This window comes from Juglans regia, chromosome 10, assembly GCF_001411555.2.
Source record: "Juglans regia cultivar Chandler chromosome 10, Walnut 2.0, whole genome shotgun sequence".
In the NCBI taxonomy this organism is placed as follows: Eukaryota; Viridiplantae; Streptophyta; class Magnoliopsida; order Fagales; family Juglandaceae; genus Juglans; species Juglans regia.
Genome location: NC_049910.1, coordinates 8665231 through 8684594, shown reverse-complemented (window position 1 = coordinate 8684594; position 19364 = coordinate 8665231). Strand labels below are relative to the sequence as shown.

At 33.6% G+C, this 19364-nt stretch overlaps 2 protein-coding genes across 4 annotated transcripts; both read right to left on the bottom strand.

The window, feature by feature from the left end:
* Nucleotides 1–601: 601 nt before the first annotated feature.
* On the bottom strand, nt 602–8660 carry LOC108989115. 3 transcript variants are annotated; one of them, XR_004802612.1, is made up of 7 exons: nt 8484–8660; nt 7879–8192; nt 7134–7235; nt 4870–5041; nt 4363–4457; nt 4165–4261; nt 2628–2883 (listed from the first exon to the last, which is right to left on the bottom strand). XR_004802612.1 is itself a non-coding variant. In XM_035695013.1 (5 exons), exons 1-4 carry the CDS (start codon nt 8539–8541, stop codon nt 1535–1537), a joined length of 495 nt encoding a protein of 164 aa, XP_035550906.1. In that variant the 5' UTR covers nt 8542–8660; the 3' UTR covers nt 602–975; nt 1424–1534. The 3 variants fall into 3 exon arrangements, 2 of the variants coding, with proteins under 2 accessions (XP_035550906.1, XP_035550907.1); XM_035695013.1 differs by lacking the exons at nt 2628–2883; nt 4165–4261; nt 4363–4457; nt 4870–5041 and adding exons at nt 602–975; nt 1424–1555; XM_035695014.1 differs by lacking the exons at nt 2628–2883; nt 4165–4261; nt 4363–4457; nt 4870–5041 and adding exons at nt 602–903; nt 1424–1555.
* Nucleotides 8661–12972: 4312 nt separating this feature from the next.
* On the bottom strand, nt 12973–18477 carry LOC108980799. The gene is made up of 6 exons (XM_018951803.2): nt 18256–18477; nt 17676–17885; nt 16440–16562; nt 15968–16075; nt 14078–14209; nt 12973–13273 (listed from the first exon to the last, which is right to left on the bottom strand). Exons 1-6 carry the CDS (start codon nt 18377–18379, stop codon nt 13242–13244), a joined length of 729 nt encoding a protein of 242 aa, XP_018807348.2. The 5' UTR covers nt 18380–18477; the 3' UTR covers nt 12973–13241.
* Nucleotides 18478–19364: the final 887 nt, after the last annotated feature.

Genomic DNA, 19364 nt, shown 5'->3' with positions numbered 1-19364 from the left:
ACAAGCTTTTTTCGGCGTCTTAATCTCGCCGCAAATATCGAAATTCTCGCGGCAAATAAAAAAGGCATTAGCAACAAAAATAATATCGCTCCAAATACTCATTTTTTGCGACAAAAAATCGCCGGAAATACACTTACGTACTTTCAAGAGGCTCAGTTTTAATGATGAATTTGGCGGCGAATTTTAAATTCGCCGCAAATAAGTAGTATTTCTAGTTATTTTTTGTGGTGATTTTAAAAAACGCTGGAAATAATTTATTTTGACGATTTTTAAGCTCAAAAAATCGCTGAAAATGACTACTTTCACAATCACAGCGATTAACTAACCGTCGCAAAAAATTAGTTACTTTTTGGGACGAATTGTGCGCCGCAAAAAGTTAAAAGTCACTGCAAAAGACCAATTTAGTATTTGTGGCGAATGTTTCTGTCGTAAAATGTGAAAAAATCGCCGCAAAAGATCATTTTCCAACTTGATGTAAAAAAAATACGACAATGTAAAAAATCGCTGCAATAAAGGCTTTTTGCAGCGATTTTTTTTGCAACAAACAAAAAATCGCCTCAAAAAGCCTTATTTCTTGTAGTGGCAGTACCCTGATCAAAACTTCGATCGAACTAAGAATATTCATTATCGATCAGATTATGAAATAAGGAGCAGAAACTGAATCTGGGGATCATGTCTTACACGCATGCCTCCGGATTTGCACTCTGCTCGTTACATTTTATGTTCCATAAAACATCACGACTATATTATACGTACTTAATAATGGCATTGCCTCCCGCATGCAGTAGTCAAAACCCACTTGCCTCCTCCCGCAACAGCTAGCTAGCTTGGCCACATGATCCGCAGACACCTAGATCCGAATATTGCAGATCTTGACTTATAATATGGAGCAGGGACAGCCTCCTGGGCATTAAATGGGTCCAAACCAACTTTAAATAATCAATATCATACTCTTTCACGTGATATTTCTTTCCCCTATGCGACAAGTTGAGACATTACAAATCATTTCCTTGGTTTACAAAACAGTACTGCTTAATAATTAGGAGGTAAAGTACTAAGTTTTGATCAAATTAATTTCCTTATAATACACTACATCTCGTAATTACTAAAAGATGATCATATATATATATGCATGCATTCCCATAATTACAGCCCTAGGGTCCTGTCATCTTTCTTAAAAAAAATAAAAAAAATAATTATATGAAATTAGGAAATTTCAATCATATCATGAAAAATATAAGGAAAAAAAAAACTGAATAAAAAATTGAACTAATTAATTAGATATTATCTAAACCCGCCCTGCAATCTGCAATAATTAATTAAATAAGACAGCAGTAGTAACTGTAAACAATAAAATAAATAAATAAACCTATAAATCGGTAGACAAACTGATTATTCATATATATATATATATATATAATACCTTTCTTTGGCTGATCTCCCTTTGCGTATGATCCAGTAGTTGTTGATGTCTTATTCCCTCGAGCTTCAATATTAGTACTAGAGAATATTGGCACCGCTATATTTTTTTCGGCTACAAAAAAGGGGGCGGCCTCTACGTATATACGTACGTACAGTGTCGTTCATTTTTGAAGAGTTGGAATATGGGTAACATGTGTAGAGAAAAAGAAATTGAAATTAATTTGTAATTCCATTAATTATACAAAGAAATTATAAGGGAAAAGAAAAAGAAAAAGTCGAACTATATTAATAATTAGATATAAAACTAAACTCTTGCATTAATCTACCATATTCTTATTTAGTATTTTGTTAAAAACACATGAGTAGTACTACTACTTCTTGCTCTCATAAAAAATGGAGTTTAATTTAACAAATCGTAGACTAAATATTGTTTTTGAAAACATACTGTAAAATCCTTCTTACATATTTTTTAATTCACTACAAGAAACAGGGTCTTTTCCGGCGCTTCCATTCGCCGCAAATAGGCCCCTAAATCGCTGCAAATACTTATAAGCAGCGATTTAAGTTGCGCCGGCAGTTCGTCGCAAATATAGAGCCTTTTAAAATATTAAGCAGCGAAACACAAAATTCGTCGCCAAAAAAATGTTATTTGCAGCGATTTCACTCGCTGCTAATATTAATAATTACGCCGCAAATAACATTGGTATTTCGGTCACGTATCGCTGCAAAAAATTACTTGCAGCACTTAAAAAAATATTTGCGGCGATATATTTTGGCTGTTAATAATATTTAGCAGCGACTTTGAGGCGCTGCAAAAAAATTTCGAATTTTAGCGTCCAATAATATTCGCCGCGGATGAGTAATAGTAACTAAGCATATTTTTAGCTGCGACAGTAATTCGCCGCAAATAATGTTTTCTCACTCTTCAGCGTCGATATATATTCGCCGTAAGTAACATTAATAAACCTAAGTTTTTTCGCGGCGAACTTAAAATCGCCGCGAATGGAGTTTTGAATCTGCGACGTCCATTACACGTACAGAATGCACAATTTTTTTTTGGTACCTAATTTCCTGCTCCAACTCATTCACAATATTACCAAATTGAACATTAATCCATAATAGCATATATTAATATATGAAAATTCAAGTTTTCATCCAATACATGATCAGTACATCAGACCCTTTAAGGTTACTATAAACTGGCATATGGTGCATTAATGGAAGGCAATAAAGTCTTACAAATGGGAGCAGCTAATGTCTCTTACAAGCTTTAAAGTACAGATCAAACATCCACAATCCAGGTGATACAAGTATAAACAAATAATGGTGGGGGGAGTTCATCCGCAACTTCGCACATCGATGGTTGATGATTTCCGATGACTTGGTGAGTGAGCGGCAAAGATCAATCCAGCTGTCTGGAACAGGGTTATCAAGAATTCCATCTACTGCCTCCTACATGAGCTGCACAAAAGAAGGCACCCAAGTCTGAAATCAAGCCTTTAATATGAAAACAAATGGTGTACGTCAACAAATAATGGTACAATTAATAGCACTAATGCAGTGGAGTACATACACTGCCTTCTACATGTTATAATTTTTTTAGGCATAAAACTCACACGAACAAATAGCAGAAATTATCTAAAACCTTTTTTTAGCTAGCTAGCTAAGTAATAGTAATATATATTGTTAATCTAATTAAAAAATGTATTAAAATGGAAGTATATATAGGTATTCAAGATGATTATGATCTGTATTAGATCGTGTGGTACATTATACTTGCATATACCACATGCATGCTAAGGAAGATGATTTCAGACTTGCATACAATTGTTCATGAAAACTGCTATTACTGCCTTTTTTTTTTCAATTAGCATCTTCCTCAATCAAGCCTTTCGAAGGCTGCATCACACATATATTACTGCCCTTGCATTGCATGACCGGCCTAGGAAAGGTCATGCCCTTGCATTGCATCACACATGACTGCACAAAGTTGAAAAGTGTGTGTGTGGTAATCAGTCTCACTTTTTAATGTTGCATTATCACCTTTTTTTTTTATGTAATTGGGGGTGGCTAAGGTATATGTGTGATTAAGTATCTCAAAAAAAGTGCTGAAACCACAATAAATGCCATTATTTATGCAACCATAACATCAAAAAAGTGATGAAACTTTTGCAAAAACACATGTGAAAGACACTCGGCATACTTCAAAAGAGGGTTTTTTTTTTTGTGATAATTAAAATGACCAGGTCCTTGCTTTTCTGCGTTGCTCTTGTATACAACGTATACCAGGGTGCATATAGTATAATCTGTCCAATATCAACTGCACTAAGTTTTTATGAATATAATTCTTCTTGGGTGCAAACATTATTTGTCTGTTAAAATCTCAATAAATCATTCAGAGAGGTTCACTTACCAGCAGAAAAATGAGAAACAGAAACAGAAAATTCAGAGAAGGAAAAAATAAAGTGGAAACTACCAGGCTGCTCTTTATGGTACTGGTTGCGAGTAAAAATTTCAATTATGTGATTTGTGCCTATCAGATTTCAACTTTCATTAAAGAGCCTATTGGCATACGCAACAGAAAGTAGTTGAATAGAATTTGAGTCTCGAGTTAAAATTTCCAGGTGCACTTTCAAACAAGAAACCAACTGTAGAGCTTCCTAAAAACCAATATTTCTTAGACAAGCCATCAATTAACAACAAAATGGAGCTTAGACAGTCAAGATAGAATATGATACTCACAGCACCATGACGAAATTCACCAGAAATGTCCAGCTGCACCCATATGGCCTTCATGAGTAGAAAAGCAACAAAGATAACACCCAATTACAAAGGATTTCTGCCATGAAAAGATAGTGGAATAAAATTAACCATTGAACATCAGGATATGAGCATAAATCCCAACAAAATCAAATTTCTCTATATATCAGAAATATGTACCTCAGGAGCATCATAAACTCATTGAATCCCAAGACCATCAATGCAACAATTGCCCATGGTGGTGGCAACCAGTTGTTATTACGCTTGTTGGCTTCCTGAAAAATTAAATAAGAGTGAAACAAATGAGTCCATTATTTCTCATAATGTGAAAATGATTTAGATTTCACCTGAGATATGCATTTGCGTACACCTTCAACCAAAATATACACCTCCATTGAAGTACACATGAACTTCATGATCAGCCAACCTTACCCTTGCTTAGCCTAAACTTAGTTATATACAGCTATTCATTTCTTTACTTTAAACTTAATTAACCCCTAGTAAACTTGTAGCAACATAAAAAATTTGTTTTGCATACTAGTTAATTAACAAGCTTATAATTATGTTGATAAACATATGCCTAATTTATAACTAAAATATTGGATCTTACAAATATTGAATCTATTTTTAGATATGCACTAACTTATAAACAACAAAACTGATGATCAATCAACCGAACTGCCTTACCTTTCAAGAGTGGATCTAGCCAACTTCGTATGAGCTCATGCCATGCCTTACCCTTCAGCTGGAGCAAACTTATACTTTCAAATTCCTCATCACCCAACCACCTTTCCTTGACAACTCCCGGTTTTGATATGTTGCATTAGCTTTGTGCGCTCCTCAGTAACATGGGATTCACCTAAAGTCCACCAAATTGATCTCTAGATTATATGCATGCATCTACAAATCCTCCAAAAAGCTGTTAAGAGTAGCCGGTTTTGATGATGATCAATTTGAATGCTTCCAATATTTTAATTTGCATATTTCTATATATTTAAGAGTATTTATGTTGGTGATTAAAAAGGTTTAAAGCAGACATATATAAACATATTATATGATGCCTAACTCATTTTTTTAACACATAATGTTGTCTGATCAGTAATTCATACAGACAGCTAGCTAGGAAAGCTTTTTTTTTTAGCTTTTTTTTTGCTTTCTGCAACACTAAGCAGAGAGTTAGTGAGTAAAATTGTCCCAACCACTAAATCCTTTACTGGCTAGCTGGCTTGTGAATTGATTAAAGCTTGATATGCTTGTAAAAGGTGCAACTTTTCTAATCATTTTTTATATCTTTATTGGTCTCTGATGGGTGGTGTTATATGAGCTAACTGCTGCTGTGCATGCAATCAAGAACCAGATATATAAAACCCTCATATATGATATATTATATATATATATATATATATATATATATATATACAGTAACATATTTATATAGCTGACATAGTTTGGGCAGTTGCCCAGCTTGCTCTTGATCCCAAGCAAAGAAAGTAAGTTGGCCAAGATTTCTAGGCCAGTACATCTTTTCATATTACTCCTCACTTGTTCACTAACACAGGGTCTATGGTGACCTTTCCATGAAATGAGTGCTATAAATATTGTTGGAGATTAGATGGGAGAAAATATATATATAGGGTTTTTTTTTTATCAATCCCAAAATCATTTTTTGAATTTAATAGATACTGATAGGATTAAATGTTTTTATTTAATGAGTGTTGTTCTGGGTCTTATATATATATACGATTTATTGTTTTTGCTTAATAGTTAAAGAAGTGTTTTTCAATGACTTGATAATTTTTTTACTTCTAACAATATTTAAGAGGTTTACTTGTAAATTTCTCCCATTTAATTTCTTGATGGTGAAATACTAAAGTTGAAATAGTTTACATTTTTACAAGAGATAAAATTTTATCTCAGTTGGGGAAACTATTTACAAGAAATAGTAAGATAAATTTTACAAGAGATAAAGTTTACATAGCTTCGTTTGGAACCTAAGACAGTCGATCCTTGACAAACACAAGCAATGCACCAGTGAAGGGCCATGAATAAACCAAACGAAGCTAATAAAAATCCATAACCTACTGATCAACAAAAAAAAAAAAGTTCACTCAGAACCCAGAATGCATAAGATACAGATCAACAAATCCATTAAGACTGCAGTGAATTTAGACACACTATTAATCAGTACCCACCAAAATGTCTAATTTTTGCAATAAGCAAGAAATGCGAGGATCAAAGGGGAGATGTATTTCTTTAAGGGGAATCACAGATACATGTCGATGGACGACACCGAACAGCCGATATTGGCCTTCCCAGAACAATCACTCGGAAACGGACCGCTGCGGCGCTTCAAATGTGGAATGAGGGGCACGGGATCTTCAGCTCCAGAATCGCCCGGTCCAGATTCAGGGGCATGTGCGAACTTACTGCTAGCAAAAAATGGGGACGAACGAAATCGGGAAATGGGGGGAAATAGGTATTTGGGGGGAAATCTACTTTTGGGTGGAGGAATTGGCGCCGTTCACATACGGTTTTGGGATTTGCAGCGAACTTGTGCGTCGGCAGAACGTTTTGGAACTTTACGGCGTTTTAATTCGCCACAACTATCACTAAAGTCGTTGCGAAATCAAAAATAATTTTTGCGGCGAAAATTTTCGCCGCAAATAAGTTAAAAAATCGCCGCAAAAAAAGCAAATAATACGCACCGGTTGGAAGCCGCGTCGATCATGAAATCGCCGTGAATAAATACTTATTGCGGCGACATCAATCCCAGCAGCTAAAAAATCGCCGCAATAGGCCCATTTTCTTGTAGTGATTGTGAAACAATTAAACTATGCACTCTAGTGTTTTATAATTTATACAGCGAAAATAAGCCTATTAATTATGAAATATAAAATATTAGAAAGTTTGTGATAAAGTTGGAAACCGATTGATTATATTAATATATATACCTTTCTTCTCCTCTTCAAGTGGAGAACTTGTCCGTGCAACGCCGTCCACGACATTTTTTGGAGTACTTCTGCCACCTTTTTTCTTCTCTGTTGACAACAGATCTGCATGCGATACATATATATATGATCATCTCTAAAAGTGATCGAGATGGGTACGTATTTTGTTCATAAAAAGATTTAAATGATCAAGTACAATCTCGATCGTGTAAGTTGTAACTATATATATGCATGCTTGAGAATTAAGAACATGATACTTTTTTCTTTATCATGATTTTCTTTTGTTTTTCTTTTAACATGAGTTAGTTTGAAAAAATAATATAGAAAATGTTAGTAGAACCCTTCGACAAACTTATCGCTCAATTTTATAGTTTATATATTTTAATTTTTTTTATTTCATAGTTAAGAAAGTGACTATTAGAGAAATTATAAATTTTTTATTTTTTTTACTAATTAAAAATATTTTAAAAAAATCAAAACAAAAGAGAAAAAAATTTATAACTAGCTGTATGCGAAGCAGTTGGCGGCCAACGCTTGCGGCCCGCTAGCATGATCCAAGTATATTGCGCCGAAAGGCAAGCAAGCTAGCTTGTACGGATCATGATATCGATAACAAAATGAATTCCAATATTCACAATCACCCTATTTAAATCATATGATAGTTTTCATAATATTGCAAATTAAGAAATTGAATATATAATTGATAGATAAAACTAAACATGACTTGCAATAATATATAATATTCTACCATCTTGGTTGAAGTCTCCTCCCCGAGAACACCAGTAGTACTACACTCCCTTTTTGACGACAGAAAATAATCATACCCAGTAGGATTACCCACAACAGGCTTGGGTTTTGTGTCTCTTTCGACGACGTTGTCGCTTAAATATTCCTGCCTTACTACTAGGCTTTCTTCTCCAGGCTTGCGCATGCTCTTCATCTCGCTGCCCATAATATTGCTTTTACCCTGATCTATAGTAGTACTACTGCTGTACTCTTGATCCCACCCAACAAAACTCTTTTTCGGCTCCTGATCATGATCTCTTGGCAACACATGACCATCTGCATATTCTCAAGCAATCGAAGCAAATCTTTTAGAAGTACATGAGTCCAGCATATTAAGAAACAAACAAGAATCTGCATATGATTGAATTTTGGCTAGGCTTTTCATGGATGATAATGATAGGATTGTTGTACATACATACATACAAACAAACAAACAAACAAAATCTTGCTTCTATTATTTATAAAGTAAAAGTTAAAAAGTACAGTAAAGTAACTTATGCAGAAATAAACACATGTAATATGCAGGATCAAAAAAATAAAAATAAAAGAGTATGTGATGAACTGTACCATCTCTCTTGTTTGTATGTTCCTGCCGATTAGGGCTAATATTTACAATCACCTGCATGCTATGGATCAGGGCTCCGAATGGTGTGTAATTTTTTCTGCTGGTTGCGTACAAATCAAAGATATTAGGAGCTTTCTTCTCTTAATAATTTATAGGCAAAACTTGTACCAGCAGGTGGCTAGAGGAGCGTAGGTTAAGGAACGTTAGAGGCAAATAATAGTAGGTTATATATAGGACATTCTAGGTGTTTGGCAAGGTTCTTCATAATTGGAATTTTAGAAGTGATTTTCTCTGTTTAAAGATTCCTGCCCAAAGCTGGGAAAAACACCTTTACAGACACGTTAACTGAAGATAACCACTTAACAAAATAAAAAGAGAGCAGAAGAGAGAACCAAATACCAAAGTGAGCTTCTTGAAGAATAAAGCGATCGAACTATACACTTGATATTAATGCTTATCTGAATGCTCTTAAAGAAAGGAATAAAGCATATATAAAACGTCCGCTCCCTAGCTGGCTTGGTCCAGTCAAGATTATAAAGTCTTCCAATCCATTGCAAAGAACTTTCTTCCTTCTTTTTTTCTTTTTTTTACTGGATTCAGGAATTATGCCTGACGTTTTAAAATATCTCCTAATTTAATTATCATGGGATCTTTGTGTGTAACACCCACGTCTGCGAGTAATGATCATCCAAATGTAGTCATGAATGGGGTTTTATATTTTCTGGGGTAGAAGTAATGAACGGTCATGATACTAAGGAATTTCATCTTGGCTACTTTTTTTGGGGGAAGGGCAAGGAAAGGCTAAGAGGAAGTGGATGGCGTGGTCGAAAATGTGTAAACCAACATTGGAGGGGGGATTGGTGTAAGGGATTTTTCAAAAGTGCAAAGGGCTATGCATATGAAGTTTGCTTGGAGGTTTTTGTCTGCGGATAATTTGTGGACAATGTTCTTTAAAGAAAAATATTTAAAAGGTAAGCATATTATGGTGACCAAGGCTAAAGCATCGGATTCAAGATTCTGGAAGTCGATCCTAAGTGTGATGCCGGAGGTCTTGGAGAATTTGTCTATTCGGGTGCATGATGTAAGTGTTTGTTTTGGTTTGATAAGTGGTTGTATAGTGGCCCGCTCGTAGCTACAACTTCTAATATTACTTTGCCACAATTGATGGTTAAGGAGTGTTGGGTGAAGGATGTATAGGATATGAGGATGCTAGAGGAGCTTGTGGGTTCCAACCAGGATATCGGATGTACCTAGCAGTCGATAAGGGAGGGACTTGGTGTTATGGCATCCTAGCCATGATGGAAGTTTCTCTACGGTGAATGCTTGGGAGGTGATACGAGTTAAGGGTCCTCAGCTAGAAGGGATGGAGTGGATATGGAATAGTTTGCTGCCAAAAAACAATTTAGTGTGTATGTGGAAGGCAAGGTTCAATTGTCTTCCAGTGGATGCAAAAATGCAGTCCGTTGGCATCCCTTTGCCCTTTCGCTGTGACTGCTGCTTCTTGGGTAATGTTGAGAATAGAGACCATGTACTGTGTTCGGGTGAGGTGGCTCAGGAAGTATGGAAAAGGGCAGTGCAAGTTTTGGGGGTGAGTTGCATGCACGTAGGAAGATGGTGGGCGAGAGTTTGTTGTTAGTTTCACTGTGCAAAGAGATCATCGCAAAAAGGGATGCTAATTGGTTTAATGCCCTGTTTGATCTCTTGGAGGTTGTTTCAAAGACGTTGCTCTGGTACAATAGAAGGGAAACTTGAATCCGTTGATGATGGTTGGATGTCGGTAAAGTGTTGGCTGCGGTAATTTTCTAGATTGATGTCGAAGATGCATGTAGTTTCTAGTGTAGACCATATGATCCTTCCAGAGTTGGACATACCTGTGCGTGAAGTCGTGGTTCGAAGGCCTCAAATTATCTGATGGAAAAGGCTAATGAATGAATGGGCTAAATTGAATGTGAATGTTTCATGCAGAGGTAATCCAGGAAGTTGTGGTGGAAGAGGTGTTTTGAGAAACGATAGAGGGAAATTGTTGGCAGCTTTCTCTACAAAGCTTGACTTTAGTATTAATAATGAAGCTGAACTTCGAGCGCTCATTTATGGTTTGTTGCTTTGTTGGGAGTTGGGTACGTATTTGGAAAGTTGAAATCAAATGTGATTCGACTTTGGTGGTGCAATGGCTAAGAAATAATTCGTGCACAGTTTGGTATTTGTGGGATTTTTGGGAAGAGCTTCTTAAGGCTCTCATCAGTTTAGGGAAGGCAATAAACTGGCAGATTTTCTTGCAAGGCAGGGGGAGGAGGGGATGAATTGTACAAATTTGGGTTCTGATGATTTACCCCACCGTGTTAGAGGTTTGCTTAGGTTGGATTCTCTTGGTTTGCCTAGTATTAGGCCTTAAATTGGTTGCTTGGTGAGTTTTGGTTTTGTGTTTGTCTTAGTCCTGATTGTTTAAGGTTTTCCTCCACCAAAAGTGAGAATTTGTTTTCGTAAAGTTTTGAAGGTATCGTCCTCCTTTTTTCTTAAGAAAAAAAACATTACTTAAGGAATTTCAAATTGAGATCTTGACTAGTTAATTTATTAGTATATAATTTTATGGCCTAAAATATTTTCTTGTATGGTTCACTGCAACAAATTTGATCTCTTGCAATATTATACCTACCATATTGGTTAATGTCTCCACCCACGAGAACACCATTATAATTGTCCTTTTTCAACCACAGAGAAGTATTCCAGGAATAGCCAGGGAAAAATTCTACTAAGCATCCCACACACTACACCACATCTAGTTTAATTTTTATTTTTTTTTTCATAATAAGTATGTAGTGTATGGATGATGAGTAGAACAACTCAATTAGTTTAGTAAGAATAAATAAAATAAAATAAAATAAAATAAGAAATTTAAAATATGTAACGTGTATGATGTGGAATGATGAGTAGTAATAGACCTCCAGCTGCATGCATACATGTCAAGCGAATTAAGCACATCTTGATTCATACGTTTGGCAAATTGGATTAAACAGTCAAGGCAATAATTGTTTTCTTGTTTTGTATATATGATTAAATTCTGAATGGTTTTTTCATTAAAAAAAAACATTCTCCTACTATATATTTCTAAACTAAATGTACGTTATTGTAAGTTCAATAAATTAAAGTTTGAATAGTGAATTGAGATGAGATTAGAGTTAAAAGTTGAATAAAATATTAGTATAATATAATTTTTAATGTTATTTTGTTTTCGGATTTTAAAAAGTTGAATTGTTTATTATATTTTGTTTGAAAGTTTGAAAAAATTGTAATAATTAGATGAGATGAATTGAGATCAACTCATTATCCAAACAAGGCCTAAACTGAGTGTACCATCTGATCTCTTGTTGTGTTCTAGCCTAAGATCATGATGAGGAGTACCTTTGTATTGCTCTTTCGGCATTGGAATAGGGTTATCCATGGTCATCTGCTCTGGAGGGATATCCTATATTTTTGGAAAAAATTTTGGGGAAACCTAAAAGCCCCCTCCCATCTGGACCCCTAAATTAGGGATTTGATTTAAGGTTGCTACAGTGAGAAGTCACTATACATCCCAATCGACCCATCGGTTCCTATCCTGCTATTGGTCCTGCATGAAAATCTCTCTAGAGTCTCGATTACCCTCATTTGTATTGGCCCTCTCTCGCACCGTTTGCCACCATCTTTAGAGGCCCCTCTTTATCGGTCGGATCTCATGTAAGTCTTTGTCCTTCTCTCTTGCAAAAAGGCACTTCTTGTTTCGGTTTCCTCCATGGCTGAACTCTTTCCTTCTCTCTTGCACAAATTGAACAAACCCAAATCACTGTCATGACTTTCATTTGAGACATTGCACAGTTTCGATTTGTTGGATGTATGTATATGGATCTTTGGACACTCAAAATCAAAAACCCTACATTGTGAGCTGCACTAGGCTTTGAATTTAGATCTTAAATTTTCTTCATGGTAGCCATTCGAGTTTGGACTAATTTCATCAACTGCATTATTCTGGTTTGAGAAAATTGTTTGTACCTTTGAATCCATTCATACACTATTTGTTGGCAATTCGAATTTTGTGTTATTTTGCATTTTTAACCATTTTTTAGTTTCTCTTTGTTTTCATTCTATTTGACAGCCTATAATTAATGAATTTTGTGTTGGTTTGCATTGATAACCATAATGTTACCGTGCTAGCTTTGTTGGTTTGCATTATTAATTTTTAACCATATTTTACCCTGTTAGTTTGCATTGTTAACCATTTTTTAGATTGTTAAATTCTTAAATTGTGTATGTGTTGGTTTGAATTTTGTGTTGGTTTGCATTATGCTGTTGTGTGTGTTGGTTTGAATTTTATGTTGGTTTGCATTGGAGAAATTATTAACCATAATGTTACCATGTTACGGCAAACACTTTTTTTTTTCTTTTAATTAAAAAAGTCATGTCAGCGTGGTATGCAGTTTGGTGTGCCAAATCACTTGTACTAGAAAGGCTCTTACAAAAAACAAGCACCCTGATCAAATTCCAATCGAACTAATTAGAATCATTATCGATGAGATTATGAAATAAGGAGCAGAAACTGAATCTGGGGATGTCTTGCCTCCGGATTTGCACTCTGCTCTTTACATTTTATGTTCCATAAAACACCACGACTTAATAATGACATTGCCTCTGCATGCAGTAGTCAAAACCCACAGCTTGCCTCCTCCCGCAACAGCTAGCTTGGCCACATGATCCACAGACCCCTAGATTCGCATGCAGATCTTGACTTATAATATGGAGCAGCAGGGACAGAAGCTTCCTGGGCATTAGATGGCCGTCCAAACCAACTTAAAATAATCAATATCATTTCAATGGTATTTCTTTCTCCCTATGCGACAAGTTAAGACATTACAAATATTCTTTTCCTTAATTAGTTTACAAAACATTTTTTACTAAAAGAAATATGCATGCATGCCCATAATTACAGGGTCCTGTCATCTTTTGTAAAAAAAATAAAAAATAATTATATGAAAAATATAAGAAAATTAAAACTGAATAAGAAACTGAACTAATAAGATATTGTAAGCTGCTAAATTCCTGCAATCTGCAATAATTAAAGAAAAAGTCTTGGTAGCGGTCACTGTTTTGCTGCATCCAAATTGCACACATTACATATCACACGAGCAGTCATTGATAACTGAGTTGAGAGAGAGATGATGAGAGAGAGCAGAGATGAGAGAGACCCGACGAGAGAGAGAGAGCGAGGTGTGAGAGAGAGTCGAAGATGAGAGAGAGAGAGACCGAGCTAAGAGAGAGAGTCGAAGATGAGAGAGAGAGACTGAGATGAGAGAGATCAGAGTCGATGAGAGAGAGACGGTATGAGAGACATCTTATGAGAGAGAGAATGAGAGAAAGGGGAAGAGCGCGTTTTGCACCAAAAAAAAAAAAATTAAAGGAGCAGAAGCAGACACGTAGTGTGTGCAATGTGTGCACAGCTACAGTAACTGCTCTGTAGCAATACTCATAATTAAATAAGATGGTAGTCCTAGCTGCATGTAAACTATAAAATAAATAATTAATAAACCTATATATAAATCGGGAGATCAAAAACTGATTATAATACCTTTATTTTCCTTTTTCTTTGCATACGATCCATCAGTAGCTCGTGATGTATCATTCCCTCGATCTGCATTACTAGAGTATGGCACCCCTATATTTTTTTCGGCTGCATACGGATCGGCCTCTACGTACAGTACTGTCGTTCATTTTTGAAGAGTTGGAATATTGGGTTCCCCCAGGCATTGTCATAAAATAACCAAAAAGAGAACAAATCGAACTAAATTAGCATATCTATATGCAAATATCTATATATATATATATATATATATATAGAATTTGTTTTAGATATAAGTACTATTAATTAAATATATAGTTTGCAATCTTGGTATTAATTTCTTTTCTGAAAAAGAAAATCCTCCCCACTCTCAAAATAAAAGTCTCCTACTCATGTTATATAAGTACCAATCCCAATATTTTTTTGATAAGTGATCATTTATAATACTAATTAAAGAAATTAATTAAACTCTGTAAATTAATGTAGAATAATTAAATAAACCTATAAATCGGTAAACAGAGTACTGCTTGTAATAATACCTAATTTCTTTCCATTGAGTTGTTGATGAAACGTTCTCAGATTGTAATATTTTTGGACTGCCGGAATATTGGCCGGCCGTTCCGTTTGATAATATACGTGTGTTCTCAAGATTGCAGATATTATATATAGATAAATTATATTTATAGTCTCCAAATGGAGACTGCATGTGCAAATCTTTCATTAAATGAAAAGAAATATGATTTTGATAAGGATATTATTATAATTTTGAAAAAATTTAAAAACAAAATTAACTAGACTTGCAGTACGTAGCATTGCTCGTGTATATATATATATATATATATATATATAAATGTATAAAAAGGATTGTACATATTATGTAATAAAAAAAAGAAAAATTCTTCTCGTCTGTCACTATTTATCATTTCACACCCCACGTCCTATGAAAATATTTTCACACCGTATGAAAAATATATCCACCTTCTATGAAAAAGTTATAAGTGTTTATACTTAATGATTAAAGAATTATTTTTAAATAAATTTATACTTTTTTAAAATATTTAAATACTTTAAAAAATGTTTGAAAAAAAAAAAAAAACCCTGATAGGTGAGATCCTCTGTGAACATAGCATTAATGTCCTATCATTTATATTGACGGTAATAAATGGTAAATAAAATATTGTTCACATTAGAAGTACGTAATTCGCATATGCGAACTGTATACCAATCATTTTACATGAAAAACACGAGCCCAAAATCAACATTAAGATGGGATTTGGATAGTGATTAGTTAAAGATAAGATGAGTTGAGATAAAAAATAAAAATTAAAAGTTGAATAAAATATTATTAAAATATTATTTTTTAATAATATTATTATTTTGATATTTGAAAAAGTTAAAATGTTTATTATATTTTATAAGAATTTGATAAAGTTATAATGATGAGATGAGATGAGATACTTCTTGTATCCAAATAGGACTGAGCGTTCTAATATGTGTAATTAATTTCCTCTTTTCCCTTCTCTTGCCTCACGTGTAGAGAAAATGAAATTGAAACTAATTTGTAATTCTAGATCACAAGTACTGATCATACGCAATTCCATTAATTATACAAAGAAATAATTATAAAGGAAAAGAAAAAGAAAAAGTCGAACTACTATATTATAATTAGATATAAAACTAAACTCTTGCAATTTAGCTACCATATTCTTAATTAGTATTTATTTAAAAACACATGAATACTACTTCTTGCTCTCATAAGAAAATGGCGTTTAATTTAACAAATCGTAGTATTTATTATAAAATGAAAATAACTCAAACTAAATAATAAAACGTAAATTAACCACAAGCTTGAAAAAAAAAAATGAATCGAACTCATGAGTTATATATTATAATACGTACCTTTATTCTCTTTTTCTTTCGATGGAGTTTTTCGCAGAACACGGTTGTCACCTTGAGAATACTGAGGTTCGCTTGATGAGATCATTGCTGTATTTTTTGAATCAACCTCTACACATGAGTTGCAATCATATTTTAAGGGTTAGAACTATATATATAGCTAGTACTATATATATCCTTAGTATTTTATAAATTAAAGAGACAAGAAAAAGTACTTTAATTTATATATATTTATTCTAAAGTTTATCATGATCTCCAATCGTAACGTGACCATGTGTCACATTTCATGTAAAAATCTTGTAAAAAGAAAAATTCTTCTTACATATTTTTTTAATTTTGAAACAATTAAATTAAACCACTGATCTAGTGTTTTATAATTTATACGTACAGCGAAAATAAGCCTATTAATGAAATATAAATAAAATATCAGCTGGAAGTTTGTGATAAAGTTGGAAACCGATTGATTATAATATACCTTTCTTCTCCTTTTCAATTAGTGGAGAACTTGTCCGTGCAACGCTGTCCACGACATTTTTTGAAGGCTCAGAATATGGATCAGTACTTCTACCACCTCTTTTCTTCTCTTTTGACGACAGATCTGCGATCCAAAGATGATCAGTACATATAATATATGATCGAAATGGGTAAGTATCTTGTTCATAAAAAGATTTAAAGGAAGTACGAATTACTCGTGTAAGTTGTAACTAGCTCTATGAGAATTAAGAACATACTTTTTTTTTTTTCAAAAAAAAAAAAAAGAACATACTTTTTTTCTTTATCATTTTTTTTTCTTTTTCTTTTTCTTTTTTATATGAATTAGTTTGAGAAAATTTGAGAAATGATACTTGCAGTCGTGAGTGTGCAAGCGCCGTACAGTCGTTTTGAAAAAATGAATAAATATGGGACTCACATGAAAAGAAATTAATTTTTTAATAATAGATCTCACTCTTTTTCAAAGCGACTGCACGGCGTTTGTGCATTCCACGACTGTATGTAGCATTACTCAAGAAAATTATATGGAAAATGCTAGTGGAGCCCCTCACGTGATTTGCTGCTCAATCTTGCCGCTTATATATTTTATTTTTTTATTTTATTTATTTTATTTTATTTTTACTTAATGGCTAAAGAAGTGATCACTATTAATGAAATTGTGTTTTTTTTTTTCTTAATGATTAAGCTATATTAGCTCTAAAGGCCATGACATTTATTGTCTATAATGCGAATGACGTGTGTTTTTTCTTTTTCTTTTGATCTTTTCATTGGAAGAAAAATAAATTATATTTCAAACAATTACTAATTAAGCTACTTCCTCTATCTGATCCCATGCATGGTGCATGGTACTATAAGATTGATGCATTGCCAAAAATCTTCAAATTATATCTACTGTCATTTTATGAAATTACGAAATTCATATCATATGAAAAATATGACCAAAAAAAACAAAAAATAAATAAAATTGAACCAATTAGGTAGGTAGGTATAATATAAACTAATATACAACTCTAATTGAAATCTTTAATCTTGATATATATTTCTAATATATATTTAAAAAAAGAACATTAATCTAATTCCCACTCTCAAAATAAATTATCATGTTAATAACCAATATATATCATGTATATATAGTACCTGAATATTAGAAATGAAAATAATAACAATCAAATAAGACATCATAAAATCTAAAATAAATAAAAAAAATTAATAAATATACCTTTCTCTTGATCCGGTGCCATTTTTGATGGATTGTTGTTGGGGAAGGTCGAAGTACTGTTTTCACCTGGTCTATAAATCGACAAAGGTGTTTTAATTTTTGGGGCTGTATAATCAGATGTCTTGGCCTGATCTTCAGTTGCGATCCTTTTTGAAGAGTCACAATCTTGGGTTCCGCCATTAATGTCTTTATCCTCCTTCAGCAACATATCTGCATTCCCAAGAGTGTATATATGTAATAGACTAGCTAGATCTATTACTCATTGAGCACACATCACTACCCAAACGCAACCATAGTCGCAAAATCAGTATCTAAATTTTTACTTCTATAAAAAGTAATCACAAATTGAGGTCTAGATGTTCAAGTATAATTTTAAAAGACTCGTAATTAGAGAACTTGGAATGTATTTTGCTTTAAATTAAAGAACTTAGAAGGTAGAGAAATTATATTTCCCAAGAAAGCAGCTTGCTAATTCAACATTTGCAATCATCCTAACATATCCTAATTTCAAATCGTATGATAATACTCATAATTAAAATAAAGAGCCCAAAACAAAACCAGGATTATATATAATGAATACCCTTCTTGGGTTTTGTGCCCGATCTTTCGAGGTTGTAGCTGAAATCTTCTTCTTGCTTTACTGCTGGGCTTTCATCGTCTTCAGGGTTGCGCATGGTCTTCTCGTTATGGGGTTCACTGGCCATTGTTTCCACCCTCTGATCACGAGACAAGGCCTTCTAATAGGGTGTACTTTTGTGCTGGTTGCTTATAATTCAAAGAAATTGGGAGCTTTTATAGACAAAATTGGTACCTGCAGGTAATTAATTAATAGAGAAGTGCAGCTTATGGAACAATGTTTTTGCAGGATTCTGCGTGATTAGAAGTGAATATTTTCTCTGATTAAAATTCCCCAAGGGAACACCGTCACAGACACGTTAATCAGAGACAGAGAGAGAGAGAAGGGAACAAAATACCATGGCCACAGTGGGCTCCTTGAAGAATAAAGCGAACTATATTTGCTAAGTATGGTCTGAATGCACTTAAGGAAATAATAAAGCATATATACGTACCTTGGTCAAGTCAAGATTAAGCCTTCGATTGCAGAGAACTTTCTTCCTTTTTGTTTATTGTTTCAGGAATTATACTTTATTTTTGCAAGTATTTGATCCTTATTTTCTCATGCATGGGATCGATCTAACACCCCATGTTTATGAGTGGTGATTATTGAAACTTGGTGAATGGGATTTCATATTTTCTTAAAGAGAAGTTATTGTGATCACTAATGATAATTATAATTAAGAATCTCAATTTATAATTTTGACAAGTTTTTTTTTTTTGGAATATAAATCCAAATGTAATTATGATGGTCACAAATGATATCAAAGTCAATCATCGACAGAAAATAGCCTAGTAAGGAGAGGAATTTTAAATTTTTAAAGTGTCCTACGCACACACTCCATATATATGTTTGATTAAAGTTATGGATTTATACTAATTAAAATCAAAAGGATTAAAATTATGAGTGATAATGGGATAAAAATATCCATAAGGTGGGCCAAATGATTTATTTATTTAGCAAATAATGATTCAAATTTTAAAATAAAAATAATATTTTATTTAATTTTTAACTTTTATATTTAATAGCTCTCTCTTTTCACAACTTAATTCACTGAACAGCACCGGCGCGCA

Coding starts and splice junctions, on each gene's coding strand:
- LOC108989115 (XM_035695013.1), bottom strand. CDS start 8,541: ATGCAGGTGATTGTAAATATTAGCCCTAATCGGCAGGAACATACAAAC. Junction 8,193..8,483: donor ACATACAAACAAGAGAGATG/GTACAGTTCATC, acceptor GAGAATATGCAG/ATGGTCATGTGTTGCCAAGA. Junction 7,236..7,878: donor AGGAGACTTCAACCAAGATG/GTAGAATATTAT, acceptor TATCGCATGCAG/ATCTGTTGTCAACAGAGAAG.
- LOC108980799 (XM_018951803.2), bottom strand. CDS start 18,379: ATGGCCAGTGAACCCCATAACGAGAAGACCATGCGCAACCCTGAAGAC. Junction 16,076..16,439: donor AATTGAAAAGGAGAAGAAAG/GTATATTATAAT, acceptor ACTCATGTGTAG/AGGTTGATTCAAAAAATACA. Junction 13,274..14,077: donor AAAGAAAAAGGAAAATAAAG/GTATTATAATCA, acceptor TCTAATGCCCAG/GAAGCTTCTGTCCCTGCTGC.